General features: G+C 45.3%; 1 protein-coding gene across 1 annotated transcript in view; it reads right to left on the bottom strand.

Annotated features, from left to right (window-relative positions):
• RPS6KA6 (ribosomal protein S6 kinase A6) overlaps positions 1-12,551 on the bottom strand; it is a 905,586-nt gene that overhangs the window by 249,441 nt on the left and 643,594 nt on the right. Inside the window, exon 17 of the mRNA XM_069612921.1 lies at positions 2,176-2,337. Within this exon, the coding sequence (XP_069469022.1) occupies positions 2,176-2,337 (162 nt within the window). The remainder of the gene's footprint in view (positions 1-2,175; positions 2,338-12,551) is intronic.

Raw genomic sequence — 12,551 nt, forward strand, 5'->3', positions numbered from 1 at the left:
ACCATTCATATTCATACCTTGGGTTAGAATTTGACACTCGTCCCAACTACAATTTAATTATCTCGCAAAAAAAGAGGCGGGCAAAACCTCTTACGCTGCAGGCTTGTAAATTTGCCAAAGGCACAGCAGGGTTCAGTATTGCAGGGATTATTAAACTCTACCAACAGTGTTTCGTCCCCGCTATTTTATGTGGCTTAGAGGCATTAGCTATTCAAGACATCAACTGGCTTAACATGCTTCAGGGCGAGTACTGGCGAGCAGTTCTGGGCTTGGGCCTGGCTTGTTCTGTCCAATATATTAGGTTTGAATTAGGTTTAACATCGTTGAAAGGCATGGCATTGCGAGCCCGAGGTGTGTTTTATTTGAAAGCTATCTCCCCTTCATCTTGTAAACTGCTTAGCCTGGCCGGCACTAATTATGATGATGAAAGGTCTCCTCAAGGAAATGGCTATAAACAGCTAAATGAAGCTCTCTTTGCTGACATAGACTGGCCCCATGACAAGAAGAAGCTAATGCCATTTATACATAAAAAAAAATCTTTTATACAAAAAATGAATAGATGGGACTGGACTCAGAACTACACCCATTTGTCAACTTTGAAGGGGCACAAAGCCGTATCTCATGTAATCCATCGATATAGAAAGCCCCAACAATACCTGCTATTATGCCCAGATCCGGAGGTACGTCAATTCATGTTAAGGCTCCGGACGAACCAGTTACCGGTTCTAGCAGTCACTGGGCCACGGCTGGGCATTCTCCCCAAGGACAGGTGCTGTCGTATTTGTGCAAAGGGAGAATATTTAGAAACCACGAGCCATGTCCTGACTATGTGCCCTCGTTTGGGCCCGTTGTATATGTGCTTATTGGAGAAGCTGGTAAACAACTATGAGACTATTAAGGGCGAGTCCTTCTGGGATTACTGTCTAAACTCGGTCTCAATTAAGACTCAACTGGCACTATATAGGGTTTGGGTTAAATTTAAACGTTTATTACCCAGCCGGCCTTAGTGGAAATGTGCGGGGCTCCTTAGGTACTTAGGATTTAGCCACTATGTTTGATATTTGAAGCTTGTAGTCTGAGGCTGGATTATTACCTTTGATATCTGGTACTTGGCATCAAGCGTTCTTCTGTGCTAGGCTCTTTGTGTATGGAGTTGAATAGGACATGTACGGAGTATGTTACATTTTATCTCTGTATTACACTTTTGTACTGTATTATCCCTGTACTGTATTATGTCTGTATATATATATATATATAATTTTATTCAATTTTACATAATCCTAACATAATTGTGATTTAATGTATTGATTGTAATGTTTGTATTAAGTTTTATGTACTTTTGTACTTTGTACTTGTATCTTTTGTGTAAAGTTCAAATTTGAACTAATTCACAATAAATGTATTATTATTATAGAGGTGCGAAGGTGTCCTTTTAAGTGCTTTCATGTGGCTTTAATTCAAAATCATCAACCATGGTGTTCCCATTGTGAATAATACATTAATAAATATACGAGATAGGGCAATTTGGTCTACTAAGACGAACACATGGGCTTAAGGGGAGTGAAAAGGCTGGGAGGGCAGTAGGAGAGAAGTTACAATTCACAGCACAAAACATTTGTATTTCTACTTCACCAGGCAGCCTGGGCAACACAGAGATTGTTAAACTACAAATAAGAGTAAGTGCTGTGAAATGTATAACTATGGCCATGCAACTTGTTATTTTATAGAGAAATTGAAGCATTTCAAGAAGTGGAATCTTGCATACATCATATGCTGAATGTGCTCTCAAAGGTTTTGAAAACCTTGGAAATTGTTTCCCCCGTTTTCCAAACACTACATACTAGTATCATAGTATATTTTTCAAACGTAACTTTCCCATACTATAATATGTAGGGTATATGGAGGAAAATATATGCCTGGGGCTAAATATCTGTGCAGCCATCTCATTATACTGTGGAGGTAGGCACAGTAGTAGGAAACATACTAAGCACCCAGGCAAGATTTAGGTTTAAAAGATTCAAAAGTGTACATTCCAAATTTATGTTCCCATATACCTTGGCAAGAACTGCCTGTGTTTGAAGAGGAAAGGCAAATTACTGAGTGACAAAAGTAGTCATTTTGAAAAAGAGCAAGCGGTTTGGAAAAACAATTGTTCAAGCTAGATTACCAACTTACTCCTTGACAGTGGAGGTAGTCTACGGTTTTAGTGATTGTGTATAGCACAGCACTTGCTTCCCGCTCTGAAAAGTATTTCTGTCTGAGTATCCGATCCAACAGCTCTCCTCCTTTCATCAGTTCAGTAACGAGATAAACATATTTACCGTTGTCGTCGTACACCTAGATGACAAAAAGGACTGAATTTGAAAGTTTTGTATAATACAAATTGAAGCCAAGTTGCATGTAGAAAGCAGAAAACAGCCAAGAAATCTGAGCAGTTGCAATTAAAAGCAATACAAAATAAATGTAGAGGCTTACAAAAATACATTACTATTGCATTAAAAGCCGCATGGGGAAGAGTGTTCCAAATCTTTGACCCAGTAAGGGAGAACCGCTGACCTTCTGGTAATACCACAGGGATTGAAAAGCAAATCAGGAAAAGCACTGACAAAGGCATCAGTTGGATTTTATAGTATAGGCAGACATGTTGCCTCAACTCCTATATTTGTAACACTGCTAACTGTATATATTACAATTTCCTAAATGTTTGCCCACTAAAACCAATACCTACTGCCGGCCTTCACCTTTTCTTGACAAAACAAATCAATTATAACATTAGTTGAACTTTTCTATACAGAGGGTTGTGTGCAAGGATGCTGAAATTGCTTATAGAGAAGTGGATGAAGGGACACGTTTTTATTGCACCATAAACTTGATATCTGCAATTAACCCATTACTCTTCAGACATACGCTTTTGCGGACCGAAATTGCTGTACTAATTGCCTTGCTGTGACAAGAATTTTCACAAAGAATATCTGAATGGCTATAATCAACCCATTACCTTTCAGTCAGCTTTTTTGGCAGAGAGAAATTGTGTTTTTGAATTACTTTGATGTGGCAAGAATTTCGATTAAGAATAATTTACTACAGGGCACTTGAGTAAATGTATACGGCCACAAATTACAGAAGAAACTGACAATCCCAGGCCTGTTTTTTTTTCTCATGCTGTTGGTTAGAGCTGGGAAAGTGAGAGGGATAGTGCAGGGATCTATACTGGCCTAAACCAGTTAAGACCAATGTGGTGACTGCCATTGTGAGCTCACAGAGAACCCATGTAGTCAGAACAGCCCTTATGAGCTTACCTCGTGGTCACCTAGATAAAGGAAAGCCATCAAATGGAAGTAGGCAGGATTAAAAAAAAAAAAAACTTTGGTAAACTAATGGCTATCAAAAAGGTACATTGGGCTACCACTGCGATACTATGTCTTGCTTCCCACAGCACAAATGGAAAGCGCGAGAGGCATCCCTGGTAATGGGCACCTTAGGAGCGACCCAATACCATATACCTTGTATAAGGTAAAAAGAGAAGCTCATCTACCAAAAAGACAAGGAACCAAAAAAGACAGAGGGAAATACCAAAAAGCTGGGGGATCCCAAAAAGTGGCCATAGAATGCCCAAAATAGGAATTTAGTTCTTACACTAACACTGACTGATACCAGGCCTAGATAAGGCTAAGAAATTGAAAATCTGCTGAGGCTACTTCTAAGACACTGACAGAGAGCAGTGCTAAAGGATGAGAAAAAGCCAAAAAGGTTGCTGATGGAGTCCCCATTGGAGTACCACAAGGATCATGCCTCTCTCCAACCCCCTATAATGCCTATACAAAGCTCCTCCTCTCAGCTTTAGGCGATATGGATGTCATCTACACCAACTTTGCAGATGACACCCAGATCCTCATTCTTATCTCTGGAAAATATGACCAAGACACATTGACCATTAACAAAGACTATGCAATTATCCAAGATCGGATGGCCCTCAATAGCCTCTGCCTCAACGATGAGAAGACAGATTCTCATAGTTGGATCCCAATCCAAAATGGGCACCCTGCACCCAGATTACTCAGCTATCAACATTGACGCCACGCTGATTCCAGTACTGAAACAGGTTAAAACTTTAGGAGTAACTTAGATGCTAACCTCACTATGGTCAAACATATATCAGCATTCGCGTCGTCCACATCCTATACATCTAAGTTAATCACACTAAGCCGCCAATTCCTCACACCTACAAACTGTATTTCCTTGGCCAGAGCTCTGATACTGTCAAAATTAGATTACTGTAATGCTTTACTACTAGGTACGTCCAACACTAACCTCACCAAACTGCACCTAATGCAAAAAGAAAAGAACTACGGCAGCACTAGGAATAAAGAAATCAGAACACATATCCAACATTAGGAGGGAGACTCACTGGCTTCCCATTAAGGCCAGAATTATTTTCAAAACATTATGTGTCACACACAAATGCCTCGCTAATAAAGCTCCCATTTACATGAACAACACCATCAAGAAAAAAAACGCCAGTAGGGCGCTCAGATCCAATGACAATGCACTCCTGGAGATTCCGCGGTACAAATGTACTAGAGCAGGAGGTATCAGTTTCCAAGTCCTTGCCCCTAAACACTGGAACACCCTCCCTCTCAACATCAAAAAGGAAGAATCCTTCCTAGGTTTTAAAAAAAGCCCTAAAAACCTGGCTATTTAACTAATTCTAGCCAATCCAGCCAGTCGCTCTAGGCTCTTTCAGGAACTCCTGGAATAATATAACATCCACCCTGGGGAGGATTGAGCCTAACCTGTAAATATATATGTCTGATGTACTGTCTCATTCTATGTATACTAATACTCTGTGTCTCAATAATTATTAACTTACTTTGTAACGTTTCCATCTGCTAATTTGTAAGTAACCATGCCCAATTTCTATGCTAAAGATGTCTGTAACTATGCCGTGATACCTCAGGGTCTGGGCGTGTAACTAATGTAATAAATAAATACATGCCAGATCCTGGCAGGAGATAGTTAGGGGAACATGGCCCAGAGGTGTGACTTGTGACTAGTGGGTGAAAATATAGCATCCCACATACAGAAAGGCAATCCTCTGTAGGGGAAGTGGGGTACACAATGTAAACGATGTAAACACAAAAAATGGTTCCAATCAGGAATTATTTTATTGACCCTAGTTTTGTATTAGCTATTCATACTGTACATGTGTTACACCAAAGGAAGGATATTCCTGACCAACCCTCTTGATCCCTGAATCAAAATAGCAAAAAACCATTTGTAATACATGTCTCTTCCAACTTATTGGATATCAATTAACCAATACAGTAACTTGATATTACAAAATATATTTTAATAGTCTGTTAAAAAAAAAACACATGATAGAAACTGCAACACATGACAAGACACAAAGTCTATAACACTTATAGCAAACTTGTAAGACAAACAATACATAAGCCCCTATATCTCATATAAGGTGGGCTTAAACAAAGGTCACTATTGATAACTAGCAGAGAGCAACTGCTCCTAACCTAAAGGAGGCCAATGACTACAGGGTCTACGTAAGGCTAACAATCCTAGCTTTATTTACTAATACATTATACGTTTCCGCGGATGAAATTGTCTCTGCCTTCTTCAGGACCGAAATGAATAGTGACTGACTCAGTTAAGAAAGTAAACTAATTGGACTCACTTAACATTGCTAGAAAACTAAAATAAATTGAAATGTTGGTGAAAGCCACTCCACATAACCGTGAATCACCACAGAAATGCAGTAAACCACTAATAAGAAGCCTTAAAAGCTGGGTGTGTAGCGAAAGAGTGCTGAAGGGAAATCCCAACCAAAGACAACTCCAAACAAAGTCTGTGCGTGCAACTGCTGAACCAGTGAATGAAAAAGATAGAGAATTGATAGCCAGTATGCTCGCACCCAATTTCCCAGTTAGCAAATCACCTTCACCACTACTAGTAAACATTCTGATGGTATTCTCCTAGGGCAGCACATGCACTTTGGCGTTGGCCAGAAAAGGTAAAGCATACTAAACTAAATTAAATGCTGTGTCTAAAACGACCACTAGTTGTAATGCAGAACTGCAAAAAGTTATTTGTCCTGGTAGCGGGAGAAATATACGGCTGTCTCAATGAAAGGAAAGAGAACATGTCCATATATAAGTGGACCAGAGTGGGTACAGTACCACACACTGACTAAGAAAAGCAGACTGCTCCGTTTACCTGTGATATAGCCAGCAAGTTGATTCTGGGCTTCCCTTCTATGGAGTGCAGATGGCTTACAGAAAATATGCTGTATGGATGAACAAAGTGCAAAGTCACTGCGCTGCGTGCCCTTAAAGTGGCAGCACCACACTCCTCCGTTTTCATAACAATGAACAAAGGATCGCTACCTACCACACATAGAAACACACTGCACACAGAAATTACAAACCCCTTTAATTACAGCCACCCTGGTCCCCCACACCAATGGTCAGTCCCCCGGATGTTCACACCAGTTCAGGGTTCCAGCACATAGTCAGTGAGGTGGGCAGGTTTCCCTCTCCCAGTTATCAGGGGGTACCTCGGGCCTGGTTCATGGATTGGGACCCCATTACCTGAGCTCTCCCAAGCCAGAGAGCTTGGCAGAAGATCCATTCCACTGCTCACATCGGGTACCTCTGTCATGTCCTTGCTCTGTTCCATCTCTGGCCTGGATTCGCCCAGCCTCTTGAAGAAACGGACATTGCGAGTGACGGACGCAGTCCCATCAGATGCAGTCACCATTGATCCATTCACTGCCACCATGTCCATAGGCCCCGGATCACAGGTCAGTGACAGCTTTCCTTGGGGGTGACTGTTTCTTACCAACACCTCATCGCCAGGGCCAACATGCCGGGGCCGGAGTCCCATCCGAATATTCTTCTCTCAGTTCTTTCTTTCCTCTCCCTTTCCACCTGCTCATTGTCTATGACGCTCGCCCATTTCTGGCAAAAGGCCCCTTGGACACCACTTGAACATTGCCTTTGCTGGTGCCACCCCAGTAGATGTGTGGGGGGTGGCCCGGAATTCGCACAGAAATTTTTACAGGGTCATCTGCAGGCACTGAACCTGTCCCTGGGCAATGCGGAAGACCTTGTTTAAAGTCCTCATCAAGTGCTCTGCCTTGCCATTCGCCCTGGGCCACAGAGGCGTGACCTTCCGCTGACGTACCCCATATTTTTCCATTAAGTTGGCAAAATGTTCACCTTGAAACGGGGCTCTGTTATCTGAGCACAGCCCCTTGGGCAGTCCATGAGTGGAAAAGATCTTCTCGACATCAACCACCACATTCTCAAATGCCACTGATTCAACAAACTCCACTTCAGGGTACCTGGACCACTCATCAACAATGACCAGAAAGTGTGTGTCCCGGGTCGTAGCGCCAAAGTCAGCGTGGACCACTTCCCATGGCCTGGTACCCCGTGCCATTGTCTCTATGGCAGGCTCCTTCTGCGCTTGTGATGCCGCTTGTCACCATACACATGCCGCAACAAATACTCGACCCGCCTCTCTAGATCTGGAAACCACACCTTCTGGCTCAGATGACCCTTATTCTTGGCAGTGCCCTGGTGCCCCTGGTGAGCCAGTCCAATGATCAGCTGTACCTTTCCTTGCGGGATCACTTTCCGGTCCCCTCTGAGCAGTAAGCCAGTCTTGGAGAATGTCAGCTCCAACGTGGCTTTTGCCGCCTGAGTTCTCAGGGCCAGAGTGTACAGTACCGACTTCCACGAGCCCTACTGAATGGCTGCTTTGAGAATAAGAAAACATTCATCCTCCGCTGCAGCTTGCTCCAATTCATCCACTGGCACCAAGTTGGGAGTGACCGCTTCCACCACGAGCCAAACATGCTCATCAGCTTCTTCTGCACAAGTATTCAGTGGCCCGTCTGGCTCACCTCTCGGGTGTCTGGAGAGGTAATCAGCTGCATTGTTGCTTCCAAGCCAGTACACCAGGGAGACCCCATACTCACGCAAAGGCAGCATCCATCGCTCAATCCTCGCCGGTGGCTTGGGAGAGGACCCTGCCAGAATGGGCAGCAGGGAAGTGGTCAGTGACCACCGTCACATGCCTCCCCAACACATACAGTCTGAAATGCTGACAGCCCTACAGGACTGCCAGGGCCTCTCGCTCAATTTGAGAATATCTCTGCTCCTTTTCAGCAAGGGCTTTGCTGGCTTATGCGACTGGAAGAAATTCCGAATATGCATCTACCTGGGTGAGCACGGCACCCAGACCAAACGGGCTGGCATCCGCCACGATCTCAGATTGGAGGGCTGGGTCGAAAAACACCATGGTGTCCTCTGCAGTCAGGGGCCCCTTAATATCCTCAAACGCTGCCTGCTCCAGCGGCCACCAATGCCAGGTGACATCCTTCTTGGTGAGGGCTCACAGCGGCTCAGACCGGGACGCAATGTTCTTGATGAACCGGCCACAGTAGGTGACTATTGCGAGGAAACTACACACTTCTGAGATGTTCGCGGGTGGTTGGCCTCCATAATGTCCTTCACCTTCCGTGGGTCAGGTGACACACACCCTTCCTAAAATATCGTAGTGTACTTGGGAGTCTCCCGGCTGGGCCCATAGAGTCCGGGTTGCTCCGAAGTACTTTAAGACGAGATAGCGGCACCTTTGAGATGGATGGGGGTGCACATTTATTACTCCAACACCAATCAATAAGGACAACTCAATGGTTTGGCAAAGGGAGTTGGTTTAATGACAAGTACAAAAAACAGGGAGTCATGGAAATCAGCACTGATGTGATCGTCCGTCTCGCTTCAACTCCAACGAACTTCATGAAAACAACATCATTTATACTACAAACTCGTCATAGCTGACGTGTAACACTCCAAAGTTAATAAGTATTTCTATTGGTTTGGAAAAGGTAACTTTAATATAGGTGCTATATCTTTATGTGGTAACTGAGTGAGGGGATTGGGTAAACACTGTCAGGTGGGCATCTAAGCCCTTCCTTCAAAAATGACTACTGTAGACGTCACTAAAAGTATGACGTCCCATTGGTTCTACTAACTATAGGACCCTAGATTATTTGGTCCATTGTGAATGGGTTGGCACCAACCCCATGCATACATTTCCACTTCGCTAGCAGCACGCGGAATGGAAAGCCAGGGGCAGGGTGCCCCCTCAGCTACCCGGCCTTCCTCCAATTAAGGTTACAATCAATCATCACTTCAACAACAATGTGTCAATTATGTTACTGTGGTTGGCCTCGAAACTGCATCGTCTGACTGAGAAAGTTCTGCTATCTTCTCCTGGGCAGATGCCACGCGTAGGTGTGAACTCGTGCTTCTCCTCGCTCGGATGGTCACGTGATGCAGACACAGTGAATTTGCCTAGTTTCTCTCTATTTGTGCATTTAATTCTTATTTCGCTCACCACCTGCCTACGCTTCCTTATCTTGACCTTTCAGAGGCAGGATATTCTGTTCTTAAGTTTCAATTAGATGTAGCTACTGTTCGCTTCTTCTATTGGTATGACCTTGGCTCCTTTGGCATGAGTTGCATCTGCTGAGTTTCGATTCAGCTGTTTACTCTTGTTTTGCTAGAATATGAAGCTTGTCGTGCTTGGCCTATAGTAACCTTAGTTGATTCTGCTTTTCGTGTAAAGTGGGTTTGCACTTATACTACTGTGCTTCGTTTTGAGGTAGATTATGTATATGGCGCTTGCCACTCTAGTCTTCTACTAAACATAGCAAGCTGTACTGTTTTCTTAGCTTTCTTGCGTTTCAAGCATATGTACAGGCGTTAACTAGTTGGATATCTTCATTCTTGCTTACAGCTTAAGCTCCTTTCATTTTGACATTGTCCCTTTACTCTATGTTCACAATCTCTTTATTTATGGCGTTTTGGCTCTTTGCATCATTCTCTGGACGTCATTTCTTCTATCTTCCAGTCAGTCCCGGCCTTCGTGACATCACCATCCGTCTTCCATTAAGGCCTTTCTGGGTTCTTCCGGGATGGTACTTAGACAATCTATATTTCGTCCTATCTGCTGGTAAGGTTTTCTCAATGGATATCTTACTGTCCATGGTTTTCTTGGTATAGGTACGTCAATGGGTGCTGTTCTTCTAATGGGTACTGGGCAGAGCCCTACTGCGGCTTTCTGCTGGTTTATTTACTCATCATATGTCACATATCTCGGTGTGAACGCTCCTGGTACTTCAAAATGGACAAATGGAGTGCATGCTTCATTTGGGACCTCCTCTACACTAGTTTTTAGGAATTCGCACTTGTTCCCGTGTAGTTTTAGGCCTAAGGACTGGACCCGCTCAAAAGTCTTCGCAAGTTTGCTCAAGTGATCAGTCTCTGACTTGGCAAACAGCAGGATATCATCGCTAATGTTGAACACCCCATCCACGTCAGCAAGGGCCCCACAGATTATGCTCTGGAATACCTCGGCTGCGGACGACACCCCAAAGCTCAGTCCCTTGTAATGGTACAGACCTCGGTGAGTAGTAAACATTGTAATGTACCTTGACTCAGGGTGCAGCACCACCTGATGGTACCCAGCACGCAAGTCCATCTTCAAGAAGAACCAGGATCCTAGAAACTCAGTGGTTATGTCGTCAGGGGCGGGCGTCAGAGGTTGTTCCCTCGATTGCTTTGTTAGTGAGCCGCAGGCTCACTTATTCTGACTGAGTCAGGCTGCTTTGGTTTTCTTGCGATGACAATCCGAGAGACCCACGGAGTCGGGCCCTCCACTTTTTTAATAATGTCTAGTTTGACAAGATAGTCCATCTCTTGGTGGACCAGGTCTCCCTAATGGAATGACACTTGCCGATGTTCAGGGCAATCGGTTGGATTGACTCGTCTATATGCAGTCTCACCGGATCACCTGCCATGCGCCCGATTCCTTCAAACAGACGGGATTGCTTCTCCAGCAGCATCTGAATGTCCTCGACATGCACTGAGTAGGCAAAACTGACAATGTCCAGCACTTCCGCAGCAGCACAGCTCAGCAGGGTGTTGGTGCCAACCGTGGTAACGTAGAAGCATGCTCTGATCACTGAACCACCATGCCCACATCGGCCATGAAAGCTCAGTCCAGCGGGATCGGCTGTGCCCCATCAAATGTGAATATGCAGGCTATCAGCATCGCTAGCTTCGGCGGACAATCCATAGCGTCATAGTGCTACCATGCCATGACATTCACTGAAGCTCCCGTGTCCACCAGCACGGGCATCGATGGTTCGTTTACCTTCACTAGGCACCTTGGTTGCCATCTGTTCTTGGGCCGCAGGACACCCACACTGGATACGAAGAATACATTCTCCTCTTCTTTGTCGTCGTCCAGCGGGGCACCTTCTTCTCCTAGATCCACTTGGGCAACGTTGGGCGGGCATTGTTGGCGAAAGAACCCCGCTCTGACTGGACCCCTCGGGACTACAAGTGGGAGCCGAGCCCTGCACATGTGGGTATTGCGGTCCGCCATGCCACAACAACTGCATACCTTTCCCAACGCTGGGCATTCTGCTGGGTGTGGAAAGTCATGCCCACACTTCAAACAGGAGTCCACTGACCTGGTGCCTCTGTCCCACTAGTTCTCACTTGGACGCTGGGCCCCTCTGCCACCGAGACCATGGCCCACCGCACAGATGTCTTCCGCCTTTCCGGGGCGCACTCCTGCCGCCATTCAGGATGCGCTTACCTCTGACATCTCCTGCACTGACCAAGCTCTAGGATGCGAGGCAGTGAGATGCCGGGTTGCCGTAGCACCTGCCTGCGTAATTTTCCTGAGGTACATTCCTGGATCAATTGGTTCCTTATCATTGTATCAGGATTGTCCCACGCACACATCACAGCCAGCCAGCACAACCTTCCGTAGAAAGTGTCCAGAGTCTTGTCATCCTTCTGGCGAGAGGAACTCATGACGAAGAGTTTGTAGTCTGCGTTGGGAAGTGGCAGGAAGTAGTCATTTAAAGCGGCCTTCGCTGCATCATAAGAGTTGGAGAGACAGAGAAACCTCATGCACAGCAGGCCCAGCAGAGTATAGCAGTGTTGCCAATTTGCCATCATCATTGGTCCCCATGGTGGCCCGAAAATACATTTCCAGCCTATCGATCCACATCTTCCATCTGGGCCCCAGGCTGGACGGGGCACCTGAAATATCAAACTCTGGCATTGGTTGTAAAGCGCCTGGTGGTCTCATTCCAGGCAGCAGGTGTGGCACCGGGGCTTGGGGCATCTGCGCAGGGAGCTGAGGTGCTGCTTTGTCGGCATCACTCATGATGGCAAGCACACAGACACCCCAACCAACTTAGATGGGGCCGCAACTCTCCACCCACACCCACCACAGGTATGGCAGCCTCAGTGATGCGATGTTGAGCTTCACTCTCCAGATGGCACTGGGCCCCTGCGACCACCACTCAACCAGTGTGCTATAGCACAGTCTTCAAAACACCAGAAAATGTCCAAAAGAAGAAAAATCCTGGGGCCTTCAGCATGTACCATAGTCCACAAAGCACAGGATGGGCAGATGTTGCAGTAAGTGGCTCCAAAAATGTAGCT

The sequence above is a fragment of the Ambystoma mexicanum genome, chromosome 5p (genome assembly GCF_040938575.1).
Source record: "Ambystoma mexicanum isolate Mex_15411 chromosome 5p, UKY_AmexF1_1, whole genome shotgun sequence".
Classification (NCBI taxonomy): domain Eukaryota; kingdom Metazoa; phylum Chordata; class Amphibia; order Caudata; family Ambystomatidae; genus Ambystoma; species Ambystoma mexicanum.